We start from the raw sequence: 17,077 nt of genomic DNA on the forward strand, positions 1-17,077 counted from the left end.
GTGTGGCCTACACTGGAAATAAAACCTGATTGGTTAAAGGCAGTGAGGTCATTAAAAAGGGAGAAGCTAAAGTGGGAGGAGCTAAAAGGGGAGGGCTCAAACCAGGGAGGAACCAATGGCAAGAGACCACCAAGGAAAGGACCAATGGGACAGAGTGAATCAGGAAGGGTCGAAGCGCAACAGCCAATGGGAAAGGTCTAATAGAAAAGAACCAACAGAGAGGAGCCAATGGGAATGAGGCAATGGGGAGGGCCCCAAAAGGGTCTCATCCAATCAAACGCAGTGATGCACTCAAGCTCCACCCCTTCAGCTTTATTGGGGGGTGTGACCCCTGATGGGTGTGGTCCGGCCCCACCCTCTTCACACCAGCTCCCCCTGATTGGTGATTGGAGGCTCCCAGAAGGCCACCTGCAAGGAAGGAGGAGGGTCAGGGAGGGGGGCGGGGTTAGGAGGACAGCCTCAGCCACACCCACCACCCGAGCAGCCAATCAGCACCAGCCTCACCTCCTCGTAGGCTCCCCATTGGGCAACATCCTCGTAGGGGTGGAGCTCGCCTGGGGGGGTGAGGGGGGTGGGGCTTGAGTTGGGGAGCATGGACAGAAGGGGGGAGGGCTGAAAGGGGTGTGGCCAGAAATCCCCACCCCCCCACCCCCCACGCCCCCCGAGGCTCCGGCCAATCAGAGGCCTCCCCTGGTACTCACCCAGGGCGAGGTCACTGGAGGTCACCCAGGAGGGCGGAGAGCTGGGCTGGAGGGGGCCCAGTAAGAACCAGTGGCTCCCAGTATGGCCTTCCAGTGCCTCCCAGTATCCCCCAGTGCCTCCCAGTATTGCCTCCCAGCATAGCCTCCCAGTATCCCCCAGTGCCTCCCAGTATATGGCCTCCCAGTTTGGCCTCCCAGTATCCCCCAGTGCCTCCCAGTATATGGCCTCCCAGTGCCTCCCAGTATGGCCTCCCAGTATCCCTCAGTGCCTCCCAGTATCCCCTAGTGCCTCCCAGTATGGCCTCCCAGTATCCCTCAGTGCCTCCCAGTATCCCCCAGTGCCTCCCAGTATGGCCTCCCAGTATGGCCTCCCAGTATCCCCCAGTGCCTCCCAGTATGGCCTCCCAGTATGGCCTCCCAGTATCCCCCAGTGCCTCCCAGTATGGCCTCCCAGTGTCTCCCAGTGCCTCCCAGTATGGCCTCCCAGTGTCCCTCAGTGCCTCCCAGTATGGCCTCCCAGTGTGGCCTCCCTGTGCCTCCCATTATGGCTTCCCAGTATCTCCCAGTGCCTCCCAGTACGGCCTCCCAGTGCCTCCCAGTATCCCCCAGTGCCTCCCACTATGGCTTCCCAGTATGGCCTCCCAGTATGGCCCCCCAGTATACCCCAGTGCCTCCCAGTATATGGCCTCCCAGTATGGCCTCCCAGTATCCCCCAGTGCCTCCCAGTATGGCCTCCCAGTGTCCCTCAGTGCCTCCCAGTATGGCCTCCCAGTATGGCCTCCCTGTGCCTCCCAGTATGGCCTCCCAGTATCCCCCAGTGCCTCCCAGTATGGCCTCCCAGTATGGCCCCCCAGTATCCCCCAGTGCCTCCCAGTATACGGTCTCCCAGTATGGCCTCCCAGTATCCCTCAGTGCCTCCCAGTACCTCCCAGTATGGCCTCCCAGTATGGCCTCCCAGTATCCCCCAGTGCCTCCCAGTATATGGCCTCCCAGTGCCTCCCAGTATGGTGTCCCAGTATCCCTCAGTGCCTTCCAGTATGGCCTCCCAGTATCCCCCAGTGCCTCCCACTATGGCCTCCCTGTGCCTCCCAGTATGGCCTCCCAGTGCCTCCCAGTATGGCTTCCCAGTATCCCTCAGTGCCTCCCAGTATGGCCTCCCAGTATCCCCCAGTGCCTCCCAGTACGGCCTCCCTGTGCTTCCCAGTATGGCCTCCCAGTGCCTCCCAGTGCCTCCCAGTATGGCTTCCCAGTATCCCTCAGTGCCTCCCAGTATGGCCTCCCAGTGCCTCCCAGTATGGCCTCCCAGTGTCCCTCAGTGCCTCCCAGTATGGCCTCCCAGTGCCTCCCTGTGCCTCCCAGTATGGCCTCCCTGTGCCTCCCAGTATGGCCTCCCAGTATCCCCCAGTGCCTCCCAGTATGGCCTGCCAGGATCCCATTAGCCCCGCCTCCCCAAGCCCCGCCCCTCGCCCAAGCCCCGCCCCTCACCTCTTCACTCTCCTCCTTGGCTGCCTTAACCTGCTTGACCTCCTTGTCCTGGGCTCCCTGGCCCCGCCCCCGGCAGTGACGTCGCCACCAGAGGGCCCCCCCTAGGCCACCCAGGGCAGCCAATAGGAGGCCTCCCAGGGCCCCCAGCGCCCCCAGCAGGGCAGGAGGGGGAAGGACAGGGACTGAGGGGAGGAGAAGGGACACACACCAGTGCTGACCAGTAGGGACCAGTATGGACCAGTGCCCCCCAGAGCCCTCCCAGAGCCCTCCCAGTATGGACCAGCGCCCCCCAGAGCCCTCCCAGTGCCTCCCAGTATGGACCAGTGCCCCCCCAGAGCCCCTCCCAGTGCCTCCCAGTATGGACCAGCGCCCCCCAGAGCCCTCCCAGTATGGACCAGTGCCCCCCAGAGCCCCTCCCAGTGCCTCCCAGTATGGACCAGCGCCCCCCAGAGCTCCCCCCAGTGCCTCCCAGTATGGACCAGTGCCCCCCAGAGCCCCTCCCAGTGCCTCCCAGTATGGACCAGTGCCCCCCAGAGCCCCTCCCAGTGCCTCCCAGTATGGACCAGTGCCCCCCAGAGCCCCTCCCAGTGCCTCCCAGTATGGACCAGTGCCCCCCAGAGCCCCTCCCAGTGCCTCCCAGTATGGACCAGTGCCCCCCAGAGCCCCTCCCAGTGCCTCCCAGTATGGACCAGCGCCCCCCAGAGCCCCTCCCAGTTCTCATCCTCACCTTCAATGGGCGTGGCCGGCTCCACCCACCCGGGCAGCAAATCCTGGGGCAGCTCTGCTGGTTTCTGACGTCACTTGGGGCTCCACACCCCCGGTCCCCACAGCCCCCTCCCTCCTCCCGCCCCCTCCCCCCGCTTCTGACCCCGCCCCGACCCCACCGCCGCTCCTGCACCAACTTCCGCCCTGACTTTCGCTTCGCCCAGCCCCACTTCCGGTTTGCCAGCCCCACTTCCGGTCCCTCCCCTCCCTTCACATCCCCCCCGGGAGGCCATTTCTGCTCCCCCGAACTCACTTCCGGTCCTCCCAAACCAGTCTGCCACGCCCCCCCCCGCCCCCCCCCCCCCGCCGCGTGCGGCGCCCCCTGCCCTGCCCTCACCGGAAGTGACGACTCGGATGCTGGAGGCGGGGCCCTCGCCGCGGGCGTTGCGGCCCCGGACGCTGACCTCATAGGGCGTGGCCGGCTGCAGCCCCCCCAGCGTCAGGGAGGGGCCGGGGGCCAGGAGGGCGGCGGGGGGGGGGAGGGGCCCCAGGCCCCCTGATGCTGGAGGAGAAACCGGAAGTGAGGGAGAGGGAGACCGGAAGTGGGAGCAGGGAAGGCTTAGAGACTGCTTCAGCACCTCCCAACCCCCTCCCAACTTCCTCCCAAACCCCTCCCAGTCCCTCCCAAACCCCTCCCAGTCCCCACCCAGCCCCTCCCAGTCCCTCCCAGACCCATCCCAGCCCCCTCCCAGTCCCTCCCAGTCCCCTCCCAATCCCCTCCTAGTCCCTCCCAGTGCCTCCCAGCCCCTCCCAACCCCCTCCCAGCCCCTCCCAGTCCCTTCCCAGCCCCTCCCAACCCCCTCCCAGCCCCTCCCAGTCCCTCCAGCCCCTCCCAGTCCCCACCCAGCCCCTCCCAGACCCATCCCAGCCCCTCCCAGTGCCCTCCCTGCCCCTCCCAACCTCCTCCCAACCCCCTCCCAGCCCCTCCCAGTCCCTTCCCAGCCCCTCCCAATCCCCTCCCAGCCCTGGGGTCTCCCTGACCTGACCACGAAGCTCTGTGCCAGGCCCCCATGGAAGCCTGGGGCCCAGGCCAGGCTCAGTGACCTTGGGGTCACCTCCAGCACTCGCAGGTCCTGGGGGGCCTCTGGGCGGTCTGGGGGGGAAGGGGCAAACACAAGAAGGGTTAAGGCCTCCCAGTGCCTCCCAGTATCCTCCCAGTACCACCCAGTATCTTCCCAGTGCCCTCCCAGTGCCCTCCCAGTGCCTCCCAGTAACCTCCCAGAACCTCCCAGTATCATCCCAATGCCCTCCCAGCACTTCCCAGTATCCTTCCAGTCCCTCCCAGTATCCTGCCAGGGCCTCCCAGTGCTTCCCCGTATCCTCCCAGTCCCTTCCCAGTCCCTTCCCAGTCCCTCCCAGTCCCTCCCAGCCCCTCCCAGCCCCTCCCAGCCCCTCCCAGTACCGGCCAGCAGGAGCTGGAAGCGGCGCCGGGCGGTGCCCAGCAGGTTCTGGGCCACGCAGATGAAGGTGCCCAGGCTCTGGTTGCCCTCCCAGCCCCCACCCTGCTCCCAGTTGAGGTAGTGGTAGCGGGCCGGGGGCGGGGCCTGCAGGAAGTGCTGCCGCAGCCAGGCCCGCTCCTGGCTCAGGTTGGCCACGGTCAGGACGCTGCTGGCCCAGCGACCTTCCCTCCACTGCTGCTGCTGGAACCTGGGGGGAGGAGCATGGGGAGGGCCTGGGAGGGACTGTGAGGGACTGGGAGGGGACTGGGAGGGACTGGGAGAAACTGGGAAGGGACTGGGAGGGGACTGGGAGGGACTGGGAAGGGACTGGGAGGGGATTGGGAAGGGACTAGGAGGGACTGGGAGGGGACTGGGAAGGGACTGGGAGGGGACTGGGAGGGGACTGGGAAGGGACTGGGAAGGGATTGGGAAGGGACTGGGAAGGGACTGGGAAGGGACTGGGAGAAACTGGGAGGGGACTGGGAGGGGACTGGGAGGGGATTGGGAGGGGACTGGGAAGGGACTGGGAAGGGATTGGGAAGGGACTGGGAGGGGATTGGGAGGGGACTGGGAAGGGACTGGGAGAAACTGGGAAGGGACTGGGAGGGGACTGGGAGGGGACTGGGAAGGGACTGGGAGAAACTGGGAAGGGACTGGGAAGGGACTGGGAGGGGATTGGGAAGGGACTGGGAAGGGATTGGGAAGGGACTGGGAGGGGACTGGGAAGGGACTGGGAAGGGATTGGGAAGGGACTGGGAGGGGACTGGGAAGGGACTGGGAAGGGATTGGGAAGGGACTGGGAGGGACTGGGAGGGGACTGGGAAGGGACTGGGAGGGGATTGGGAGGGGACTGGGAGGGGACTGGGAAGGGACTGCTGGGGCCCAATCCCGTCCCAGTTTGCCTACTTGGGGTCTGTGGGGTCCAGGGCGTGGCCACGGCGCTCCCAGTGCAGCTCCACCCCCGGCACGCCCTGGGCGCGGCACCGCAGCTCAGCCGTCTCCGACCTATCGGCGACCAGCACCGGCAGCGGCTCCGCCCCTGGCTCCGCCTCCAGCTCTGGAGGGTCTGGGGTCAGAAAGGAAGCTGCTGATTGGTTGGCTCCAGCGGGGGATGAGCCTCTTTGGTTGGGACTGGCTGGGCCTAGATGGGTCTGGTTAGGCCTAGTTGGGACTGGTTGGGTCTAGTTTGGTCTGGTTGGGCCTAGATGGGTCCAGCTGGGCCTGGTTGGGACTGGTTGGGTCCAGTTGGGTCTGGTTGACCCCACCTGGGTCTTGTGGGGTCTGGTTGGGCCTAATTTGCTCTGGTTGAGTCTGGTTGAGCCCAGTTGGGTCTGGTTAGGACTGATTTGGTCTGGTTGGGCCTAGTTGAGACTGGTTGGCTCTGGTTGAGTTTGGTTGACCCCACTTGGGTCTGCTTGGGTTTGGCTGACCCCAGGTGGGACTAGCTGGGTCTCGCTGGGACTAGTTGAGCCCAGTTGAGTCTGATTTGGCCTAGTTGGGTCTGGTTGACCCTAGTTGGGTCTGGTTGGGCCCAGTTGGGTCTGGTTGGCTCTGGTTGGGTTTGGTTGGCCCCAGCTGAGCTTCGCTGGCTCTGGCTGGGCTTGGTTGGCCCCAGCTGAGCTTGGTTGGCTCTGATTGGGCTTGGTTGGCCCCAGCTGAGCTTGGTTGGTTCTGGTTGGGCTTGGTTGGCCCCAGCTGAGCTTGGTTGGCTCTGGTTGGGTTTGGTTGGCCCCAGCTGAGCTTGGTTGGTTCTGGTTGGGCTTGGTTGGCCCCAGCTGAGCTTGGTTGGCTCTGGTTGGGTTTGGTTGGCCCCAGCTGAGCTTGGTTGGCTCTGGTTGGGTTTGGCTGCCACCGGCGGGGTCCCCCCTGCCCCCGGCGGTGCTCACAGCGCACGAGGAGCCGGACGAGGCCGCGGGCGGGCGGCGGTACCCCGGTGTCCACGCTGCACTCATAGGCTCCGCCCAGCTCCCTCCTGGCCTTCCTCACCCTCAGCCTCCCCACGGGGCCCGAGGCCGCCAGCTCCAGCCCCGGGGGCAGCGCCGTGGCCACCGCAGCCTCCTCCGCCTGAGGGGACGCAGGGGGACAGTGGCACCGAGCCTCCCCCAACTCCCCACCCCCCACCCCACTGCCCATCGACCTCCAGGTCCTCTCCATAGCCTCCACGTCTCCCCATGACCTCCATGTCCCCCCATGACCTCCATGTCCCCTCCATGTCCCCTCCATGGCCTCCATGTCCCCTCCACGGTCTCCATGTCCCCTCCATGACCTCCATGTCCCCTCCACGGTCTCCATGTCCCCCCATGACCTCCATGTCCCCTCCATGGTCTCCATGTCCCCTCCATGGTCTCCATGTCCCCCCATGACCTCCATGTCCCCCTCCACAGCCTCCATGTCCCCCCATGACCTCCATGTCCCCTCCATGACCTCCATAGCCCCTCCATGGCCTCCATGTCCCCCCATGACCTCCATGTCCCCCCATGACCTCCATGTCCCCTCCACAGCTTCCATGTCCCCCCATGACCTCCATGTCCCCCCATGACCTCCATGTCCCCTCCATGGCCTCCATGTCCCCCCATGACCTCCATGTCCCCTCCATGGCCTCCATGGCCCTTCCATGGCCTCCATGGCCCCCCATGGCCTCCATGTCCCCTCCATGGCCGCCATGTCCCTTCCATGACCTCCATGTCCCTAATGTCTCCCAAGACCTCCACGGCCTTCATGTCCCTTCCATGGCCTCCATGTCCCCCCATGACCTCCATGTCCCCTCCACAGCCTCCATGTCCCCCCATGACCTCCATGTCCCCTCCACGGCCTTCATGTCCCTTCCATAGCCTCCATGTCCCCCCATGACCTCCATGTCCCCTCCACAGCCTCCATGTCCCCTCCATGGCCTCCATGTCCCCCCATGACCTCCATGTCCCCTCCACAGCCTCCATGTCCCCTCCATGGCCTCCATGTCCCCCCATGACCTCCATGTCCCCTTCACGGCCTCCATGTCCCCTCCATGGCCTCCATGTCCCCTCCACGGCCTTCATGTCCCTTCCATGGCCTCCATGTCCCCCCATGACCTCCATGTCCCCTCCACAGCCTCCATGTCCCCCCATGACCTCCATGTCCCCTCCACGGCCTTCATGTCCCTTCCATAGCCTCCATGTCCCCCCATGACCTCCATGTCCCCTCCACAGCCTCCATGTCCCCTCCATGGCCTCCATGTCCCCCCATGACCTCCATGTCCCCTCCATGGCCTCCATGTCCCCTCCACGGCCTTCATGTCCCTTCCATGGCCTCCATGTCCCCCCATGACCTCCATGTCCCCTCCACAGCCTCCATGTCCCATCCATGGCCTCCATGTCCCTCCATGACCTCCATGTCCCCTCCACAGCCTCCATGTCCCCCCATGACCTCCATGTCCCCTCCACGGCCTTCATGTCCCTTCCATGGCCTCCATGTCCCCCCATGACCTCCATGTCCCCTCCATGGCCTCCATGTCCCCTCCATGGCCTCCACGTTCCCTCCATGACCTCCCTGTCCCCAAGACCTCCATGACCTCCTCCTCCCCTCCCCCCCCAGTGCCCCCTACCAGCCTGCTCCAGCGGAGGGCGCCAGGGGGCAGGGGGTTGCCTTCGGCCTCGCACAGCAGCTCGGCTGCGTCGCCCTCATCCACCACCACGGGGTCTGGCAGCCGCACCAGGGCTGGGGGGTCTGTGGGGAGGGGGTCAAAGGTCAAGGTAGAGGTCAGAGGTCAGGGTTGGGACTGGCTGGGTGTGGTTGGGACAGGTGGGGTTCAGCTGGGTTTGGTTGGGCCCAACTGGGACTGGTTGGGACTGGTTGGGCCCAGTTGGTTCTGGTTGGGACTGGCTAGGCCTGGTTGGGAGTGGTTGGGCCCAGTTGAGCTTGGCTGGGTCTGGTTCAGCCCAGCTGGGACTGGTTGGGCCCTATTGGGTCTACTTGACCTCGGTTGGGTCTTGTTGGACCCAGTTAGGTTTGGGGCTGGGGTGTGGCCAAGGGTGAAAGTCAATGAGGGGTTGAGGTCAGAGATCAAGGTCTAGGGTACCCATAGGGTCTCTATAGGGTGACTATAGGGTGCCCATAGGGGCTCTATAGGGTGACTAAAGGATGCCCACAGGGGCTCTATAGAGTGCCCATAGGGTGCCCACAGGATCTCTATAGGATGCCCATAGGGTGCCCATAGGGTCTGTATAGGGTGCCCACATGGTGCCCACAGGGTCTCTATAGGGTGACTAAAGGGTGCCCATAGGATGCCCATAGGGTCTCTATAGGGTGCCCACAGGGTCTCTATAGGGTGACTATAGGGTGCCCACAGGGTGCCCATAGGGTCTCTATAGGGTGCCCATAGGGTGCCCATAAGGTCTCTATAGGGCGACTATAGGGTGCCCACAGGGTGCCCATAGGGTCTCTATAGGGTGCCCACAAGGTCTCTATAGGGTGCCCATAGGGTGCCCACAAGGTGCCCATATGGTCTCTATAGGGTGCCCATAGAGTCTCTATAGGGTGACTATAGGGTGCCCATGGGGAATGCAGAGGGTGCCATGGGGTATCCCTAGGGTGCCCATGGGGAGTGCAGAGGTGCCATGGGGTATCCCTAGGGTGCCCATGGGGAATGCAGAGGGTGCCATGGGGTATCCCTGGGGTGCCCAGGGGGAGTGCAGAGGGTGCCATGGGGTATCCCTGGGGTGCCCAGGGGGAGTGCAGAGGGTGCCATGGGGTATCCCTAGGGTGCCCATGGGGAATGCAGAGGGTGCCATGGGGTATCCCTGGGGTGCCCAGGGGGAGTGCAGAGGGTGCCATGGGGTATCCCTGGGGTGCCCAGGGGGAGTGCAGAGGGTGCCATGGGGTATCCCTAGGGTGCCCAGGGGGAGTGCAGAGGGTGCCACGGGGTATCCCTAGGGTGCCCATGGGGAATGCAGAGGGTGCCATGGGGTATCCCTGGGGTGCCCATGGGGAATGCAGAGGGTGCCACGGGGTATCCCTGGGGTGCCCATGGGGAGTGCAGAGGGTGCCACGGGGTATCCCTGGGGTGCCCATGGGTGCCAGAGGTGCTGACAGTGGACGAGGAGCTGGAGCTGGGCGCTGGCAGTGCCCTCCTGGTTGTGGCAGCTGACGCCGTAGGTGCCGGCGTCGCCCCTGCTGACGTTGGCGATCTCCAGGGACCCCCCCGGGGCCAGGCGGTGCCGCGGGGACCCCTCTGGGGCGGGGCAGGGCCAGGCTCAGGCCCCGCCTGGCCCCTCCCAGTACAGCCCAGTGTCCCCCCAGCAACCCTAAACCTCCTCCCCAGTCCCTCCCAGTCCCTCCCAGTGCCTCCAAATCCCCTCCCAGTCCCCCCCAATCCCCTCCCAGTCCCCCCAAATCCACTCCCAGTCCCCTCCCAGTCCCTTCCAGTCCCCTCCCACTCCCCCCAAATCCCCTCCCAGTGCCTCCCAGTCCTTCCCAGTCCCCCCAAATCCCCTCCCAGGCCCCTCCCAGTCTCCCCAAATCCCCTCCCAGTCCTTCCCAGTCCCCCCAAATCCCCTCCCAGTCCCGCCTAGACCCCTCCCAGTGCCTCCAAATCCTCTCCCAGTCCCTCCCAGCCCCCTCCCAGTGCTCACCAGGCTGCAGGCTTCTCCCCCCCAGGCTCCAGCTGCAGCCCAGCAGTGGGGGCTGGGCCTGGACCTCCAGGGGCAGGAGGACCCCAGAGTGCTCCAGCGCCACCACCGGGCCCCCAGCTGTCAGCTGGGGGGGGGTCTGCCCCAGTAAGAAGCAGTAAGAACCAGGAACCCCTCCCAGGAACCCCCCAGAGCCCTTTCAGTGCCTCCCAGTTCCTCCCAGTCTCCTCCCAGTCCCTTCCAGACCCTCCCAGTCCCCTCCCAGTCCTCCCCCAGTCCCTTCCCAATCCTCTCCAGTCCCTCCCAATCCTTTCCAGTCCCTTCCCAATCCTTTCCAGTCCCTCCCAATCCCTTCCAGTTCCTCCCAATCCTTTCCAGTCCCTCCCAATCCTCTCCCAATTCCTTCCAGTCCCTCCCAATCCTTTCCAGTTTCTCCCAATCCTTTCCAGTTCCTCCCAATCCTTTCCAGTCCCTTCCCAATCCTTTCCAGTCCCTCCCAATCCCCTCCCAATTCCTTCCAGTCCCTCCCAATCCTTTCCAGTCTCTCCCAATCCTTTCCAGTTCCTCCCAATCCCAATTCCTTCCAGTCCCTTCCTAATCCCTTCCAGTTCCTCCCAATCCTTTCCAGTCCCTCCCAATCCCCTCCCAGTTCCCTCCCAGACCTTCTCAGTCTCCTCCCAGTGCCCTCCCAGCCTCCTCCCCAGCCCCTCCCAGTGCTCACGGCGCAGCAGCAGCCTGTAGGTGGCGCTGGTGGTCACCCCCAGCTCGGGACTGGAGGCCTCACAGCTGACACTTTGCCCTTGGTCCCCCAGGGCCAACCCCAGGCGCAGCCTGGACCTGGCTGTGACCCCCCCGAAGGACCCTGGCGCCGGCGGCAGAGCCTCCCCTGGCAGCCTGCAAGGGGCACTGGGAGCTACTGGGAGGGGACTGGGAAGGGGTTGGGAGGGGGTTGGGAGGGGTCCTGGGAGGGGATTGGGAAGGGACTGGGAGGGGTCCTGGGAGGGGATTGGGAAGGGACTGGGAAGGGATTGGGAGGGGACTGGGAAGGGTCCTGGGAGGGCATTGAGAAGAAGGGACTGGGAGGAGTCCTGGGAGGGGATTGGGAGGGGACTGGGAGGGGACTGGGTCCATACTGGTCCCTACTGTTGTCACTCACTGCTGCCCCCTGCGGGTCCAGCGCAGAGTGGGCAGGGGGTGGGCGGGGCCAGCCAGGCAGGTCAGCAGCAGGGTGTGGCCAGGGCGTGGCTCGGGGGGCGTGGCCGAGATGGTGACAGCCAGAGGGGGGACTGGGGACAGCAAAGATTGGGGGGGGCGGTACCCCATGGGGACACCAGGGGCGACCCTAAAGCCCCTCCCCTCTCTCCCCCAACCCCCTCTCCGTTGCCCCCCCCATGTCCCCCCCTTGTCCCCACCCCTCTCCCCAGTGTCCCCAACGCCCCCCCTTGCCCCCGTTCCCCTCCTCAATGTCCCCCACCCCCCCCATTCCCCCCCGACGGCTCCCCCTCCCCCTCCCCCAAGCCCCCGAGCCCCCCTCCCCGCAGTCGCCCTTACAGAGGACGCGGAGGGTGGTGGCGGCGCTGAGCGGGGCGGTCCCGGGCGCAGTGGCGCAGTGGCACCGGTAGGTGGCGCCATTGTCGCTGGCCGCCAGCGTCAGCAGCAGCTCGCGGGACACCACCGCCCCCCCCCCCGCCGGCGCCCTGGGAGGGTTGGGGGGGGGCTTGCGGGGGGGGACCCCTCCTTCAGCGTGCGACCGTCCTGGGGCGGGGGGAGGAAGAGGAAAAGGGGTCTTGGGGGCGGGGTAGGGGTCCTGGACGTCCTTAGAGGGCCCCCGAGGGTCTTAGTGGGGGGGGGGGTTATGGGTGGGTTGGGGAGCTTGGGGGGAGAGTCCTGGATCCCTTAGAGGGTCCCTGAGGGTCTTAGGGGGGAGGATTCCTGGCAGGGGGGGTGTTGGGAAGCTTGGGTGGGGGGGTCTCAGGGTGGGGGTCTGGGACCCCTCACAGGGGAGGGGTTGGGGGCTCTGGGGAGGGGTGTCCATAGTGGGGGGGGGGGGTCCGTGGGGTGGGGGTGGGGTCCCCACCTTGCTCCAGCTGAGGCGGGGGGTAGGGTTGCCCCCCCGTGCGTGGCAGCTCAGTCGCAGTTTGGCTCCCGGCCGGAAGGTGGCGCCGGGGGGAGGGGACTCGATCCAGAGCTGCTGGGGGGGGTCTGGAGGGCGGGGAGAGACCCTCCCAGTGCCCTCCCAGTGCTCTCCCAATCCCCTCCCAGTCCCTCCCATTGCCTCCCAGTCCCTCCCAGTGCCCTCCCATTGCCTCCCAGTCCCTCCCAGTGCCCTCCCAATCCCCTCCCAGTCCCCTCCCAGTGCCTTCCAGTCCCCTCCCAGCGCCTCCCAGTCCCTCCCATTGCCTCCCAGTCCCCTCCCAGTGCCTCCCAGTCCCTCCCATTGCCTCCCAGTCCCTCCCAGTGCCCTCCCAATCCCCTCCCAGTCCCCTCCCAGTGCCTTCCAGTCCCCTCCCAGTGCCTCCCAGTCCCCTCCCAGTGCCTCCCAGTCCCCTCCCAGTGCCTCCCAGTCCCCTCCCAGCCCCCTCCCAGTGCCTCCCAGTCCCTCCCAGTCTCCTCCCAGTGCCCTCCCAGTCTCACAGGTGACGCTCAGCAGGACGCTGGCACTTCTGGTCCCCAGGCCTGCAGTTCCGGCCTCGCACACCAGGGGGCGGCCGTGCTGCCGGCGCTGCCCCACGATGCTGACATTGGCCATGGCGCCACCCCCCTAATGGACCCGGCCCCGCCGATAAACACCGGTACCCACCAGCAAGGACCAGTACCCACCAGTATGGACCAGTACCCACCAGTAAGGACCAGTACCCACCAGTATCCACCATTACCCACCAGTATGGGCCAGTACCCACCAGCACCCACCAGTATGGACCAGTACCCACCAGCACCCACCAGTACCCACCAGTATGGACCAGTATGCACTGGTATGGACCAGTACCTACCCGTATGGACCAGTACCCACCAGTATGCGCCAGTACGGACTAGTACCCACCAGTACGGACCAGTACCCACTGATGCCTACCAGTACGCACTGGTATGGACCAGTACCCACCAGTACGGACCAGTACCCAATGGTGCCCACCAGTACGTGCCGGTATGGACCAGTACCTACCAGTATGGACCAGTACCCACCAGTACGGACCAGTACCCACTGGTGCCCACGAATACGCACCGGTATGGACCAGTACCCACCAGTACAGACCAGTACTCAATGGTGCCTACCAGTACGCACTGGTATGGACCAGTACCCACCAGTACGGACCAGTACCCACTGGTGCCCACCAGTACGCACTGGTATGGACCAGTACCCACCAGTACGGACCAGTACCCACCAGTATGGACCAGTACCCACTGGTGCCCACCAGTACGCACCGGTACGGACCAGTACCCAGCAGTACGGACCAGTACCCGCCGGTACGGACCAGTCTCCAGCAGTACCCACCAGTACAGACCAGCACCGGCTGCCAGTAGGGCTGGGAATTCCCAGTGTGGGCTGCCAGCGCCCCCCAGCGCCTCCCCGTGGGGCTCACCGGGAGGCTGCTGGTCTCGGTGGGCTCCAGCTCCTCGCCCCCCAGCCACCAGCGCAGCCTCGCCGGGGGGTTGCTGGGCGCACTGCTGCAGGCCAGGGTCACTGTCTGGTTCTCCGCCACCGTGGGGGTCCCCAGGATCACCACCTCCGAGGGGGGGTCTGCACCAGCACACACCAGTGGCAACCAGTATGGCCTCCCACGATTCCCAGTCCCCCCCCTGCCCCCTCCCAGTTCCTCCCAGTCCCTCCCCAGTCCCCCTCCCAGTTCCTCCCAGTCCCCCCCAGTCCCTTCCCAGTTCCTCCCAGTCCCTCCCTAGTCCCCTCCCAGTTCCCTCCCCAGTCCCCTCCTGTCCCCTCCCAGTCCCTCCCAGTCCCCCTCAGTCCCTTCCTGTCCCCTCCCAGTCCCTCCCAGTGCCTTCCCAGTCCCTCCCACTCCCTTCCCAGTCCCTCCCAGTGTCTCCCAGTCCCTTCCCAGTCCCCCCCCCAAGTGCCTCCCAGTCCCTTTCCAGTTCCTCCCAGTCCCTCCCCAGTCCCTCCCAGTGCCTCCCAGTGCCTTCCCAGTCCCTTTCCAGTTCCTCCCAGTCCCCCCCAAGTGCCTCCCAGTCCCTTCCCAGTCCCCCTCAGTCCCTCCCAGTCCCTTCCCATTCCTCCCAGTCCCTTCCCAGTCCCTCCCAGTCCCCTCCCAGTCCCCTCCCCAATCCTCCCCAGTCCCCCCCAGTCCCCCCCAGTCCCCTCCCAGTTCCTCCCAATGCCTCCCAGTCCCTCCCCGTGCCTCTCACAGATGACACTGAGGGTGATGCTGGCAGTGGTGCCGGGGGGCCGGGGGGGGCTGTGGGTGGCACAGCTCAGGACGGCTCCATGGTCCCCGGGGGTCACCGGCAGGCTCAGGAGGCTCCGGGAGAGCCGGGGGGGATCTCCCTCCATCACCCACGACCCCCCCAGCGGCTCTCCGTCCTCCGGGGGGCGCCAAAGGTCAGCCTCAGCTCCCCAGATGCACTGCCTAGTCCCTCCCAATCCCCTCCCAATCCCCTCCCAATCCCCTCCCAGTCCCCCCACTTCCCCCTCCCCAGTCCCCTCCCACTCTCTCCCAGTCCTCCCAGTCCCCCCAATTCCCCCTCCCAGTCCCCTCCCACTCTCTCCCAGTCCTCCCAGTCCCCCCAATTCCCCCTCCCAGTCCCCTCCCACTCTCTCCCAGTCCCCCCCACTTCCCCCTCCCAGTCCCCCCCAGTTCCCCCTCCCAGTCCCCTCCCGGTCTCCCCCAGTCCTCCCAGTCCCTCCCAATCCCCTCCCAGTCCCCTCCCAGTTCCCCCACTTCCCCCTCCCAGTCCCCTCCCACTCTCTCCCAGTCCTCCCAGTCCCCCCAATTCCCCCTCCCAGTCCCCTCCCGGTCTCCCCCCAGTCCTCCCAGTCCCTCCCAATCCCCTCCCAGTCCCCTCCCAGTTCCCCCACTTCCCCCTCCCAGTCCCCTCCCACTCTCCCCCAGTCCTCCCAGTCCCCCCACTTGCCCCTCCCAGCCCCTCCCAGTACCTTGTCCCAGTACAAACTGGGGGGAGGGTTGCCCCCCTGCACGACACAGAGCAGCTTCAGGGTCTCCCCCGCCCGCACCTGGGGGGGACTCCAGGCCCTCGATCCGGGGGGGGCCAGAGGGATCTGGGGGCACTGGTTAGACTGGGAGGCACTGGGAGGGGACTGGGAGGGACTGGGGAGGGGAGTGAGGGACACTGGGAGGGTATTTGGGGGGCACTGGGGGATACTGGGAGGGTATTTGAGGGGGACTGGGGGATACTGGGAGGGGACTGGGAGGGTATTTGGGGCCATACTGGGCTGTACTGGGAGGGGGTGGGACTCACAGTGCACGTCCAGCACAAGCTCCGCCTCCGCAGGGGCGGGGCCAGCCTCGTTACTGGCTGAGCAGGAGAGGCGCTGCCCATGGGCGTGGCTCTGGGCTGTCAGCCTTTGAGGGGAGGCAGGGCAGAGGTCAGACTGGGACTTACTGGGCTGTACTGGGCCATACTGGTCTGTGCTGGTTTACAGTGGGCCATACTGGTCTATGCTAGGCCATGTTGGTCTATACTGGTCTGTACTGGTCTACAGTGCTCCAGACTGGTCTATACTGGGCCATACTGGGCCATCCTGGTCTATGTTGGTCTATATTGGCCTACAGTGCTCCATACAGGCCTATATGGGGCCATATTGGGCCATACTGGTCTATGCTGGGCCATATTGGGCCCTATTGGTCTATGCTGGGCCATACTGGTCTATACTGAGCCATATTGGGCCCTACTGGTCTATACTGGGCCATCCTGGTCTATGCTGGTCTATACTGGTCTACAGTGATCCAGACTGGGCCATACTGATCTATGCTGGGCCATATTGGGCCCTATTGGTCTATACTGGGCCCTATTGGTCTATGCTGGGCTATACTGGTCTATACTGAGCCATATTGGGCCCTACTGGTCTATACTGGGCCATGCTGGGCCATCCAGGTCTATACTGGTCTACAATGCTCCATACTGGTCTATACTGGGCCATATTGGGCCCTATAGATCTATTCTGGGCCATACTGGCCCATCCTGGTCTATGCTGGTCTATACTGGTCTACAATGCTCCATACTGGTCTATACCGGGCCATATTGGGCCCTACAGATCTATTCTGGGCCATACTGGGTCATCCTGATCTATGCTGGTCTATACTGGTCTACAGTGCTCCATACTGGTCTATAATGGGCCATACTGGGCCATATTGGGCCCTATTGCTCTATACTGGGCCATTCTGGGCCATACTGGTTTATGCTGGGCCATACTGGTCTACAGTGGTCCATACTGGGCCACACTGGTCTATACTGGGCCATACTGGGCCCCATTGACCTATACTGGGCTGTTCTGAATAATACTGGGTCATCCCGGTCTATGCTGGTCTATACTGGTCTACAATGGTCCATACTGGGCCCTACTGGGTCCTATTGGTCTATACTGGGCCATACTGATCTATGCTCAACTATAGTGGCCGACAGCAGTCCATACTGGTCTATACTGGTCCATACTGGTCTCTATTGGTTTATACTGAGCTATACTGATCTATGCTCATCTATAGCGGTCTACAGCAGTACATACTGGTTTATATTGGGCCATACTGGTCCATACTGGGCCCTATTGGTCTATACTGGGCTGTACTGATCTATGCTCATCTATAGCAGTCTACAGCAGTCCAGACTGATTTACACTGGTCCATACTGGTCTCTATTGGTCTATACTGGGCTGTACTGATCTACTCATTTACAGTGGTCTACAGCAGTCCATACTGGTCCATACTGGTCCATACTGATCCACGCTCATCTATAGTAGTCTACAGCAGTCCATACTGGTCTATACTGGTCCATACTGGGCCCTATCGAGCCATCCCAGTCTATAGTGGTCCATCCTGCTCTATACTGGACTGTGGTGGGCCATCCTGGGCCATCCTGGTGCTCACCTGACAGTGACTTCAGTGGAGCTGAGCTTGGGGTC

At 64.5% G+C, this 17,077-nt stretch overlaps 1 protein-coding gene across 1 annotated transcript; it reads right to left on the reverse strand.

Moving 5' to 3' along the window:
• Window positions 1–194: 194 nt before the first annotated feature.
• NPHS1 (NPHS1 adhesion molecule, nephrin) lies at window positions 195–16,202 on the reverse strand. The gene is given in 27 exon segments (XM_068170832.1): window positions 195–408; window positions 505–554; window positions 702–747; window positions 2,187–2,368; window positions 2,914–2,970; window positions 3,289–3,418; window positions 3,420–3,453; window positions 3,933–4,044; window positions 4,354–4,598; window positions 5,297–5,456; window positions 6,277–6,454; window positions 7,971–8,092; window positions 9,456–9,596; window positions 9,997–10,167; window positions 10,661–10,887; window positions 11,150–11,279; window positions 11,545–11,690; window positions 11,726–11,748; window positions 12,071–12,195; window positions 12,628–12,754; window positions 13,004–13,149; window positions 13,274–13,729; window positions 14,350–14,524; window positions 15,098–15,181; window positions 15,183–15,220; window positions 15,421–15,524; window positions 16,195–16,202. Coding segments are annotated over 27 exon segments (3,465 nt in total). The 3' UTR covers window positions 195–360.
• Between the last annotated feature and the right edge of the window lie 875 nt (window positions 16,203–17,077).

The sequence above is a fragment of the Melanerpes formicivorus genome, unplaced genomic scaffold (assembly GCF_026170545.1).
Source record: "Melanerpes formicivorus ecotype bairdi unplaced genomic scaffold, bMelFor1.0.p_v2 SCAF_643, whole genome shotgun sequence".
NCBI lineage: Eukaryota > Metazoa > Chordata > Aves > Piciformes > Picidae > Melanerpes > Melanerpes formicivorus.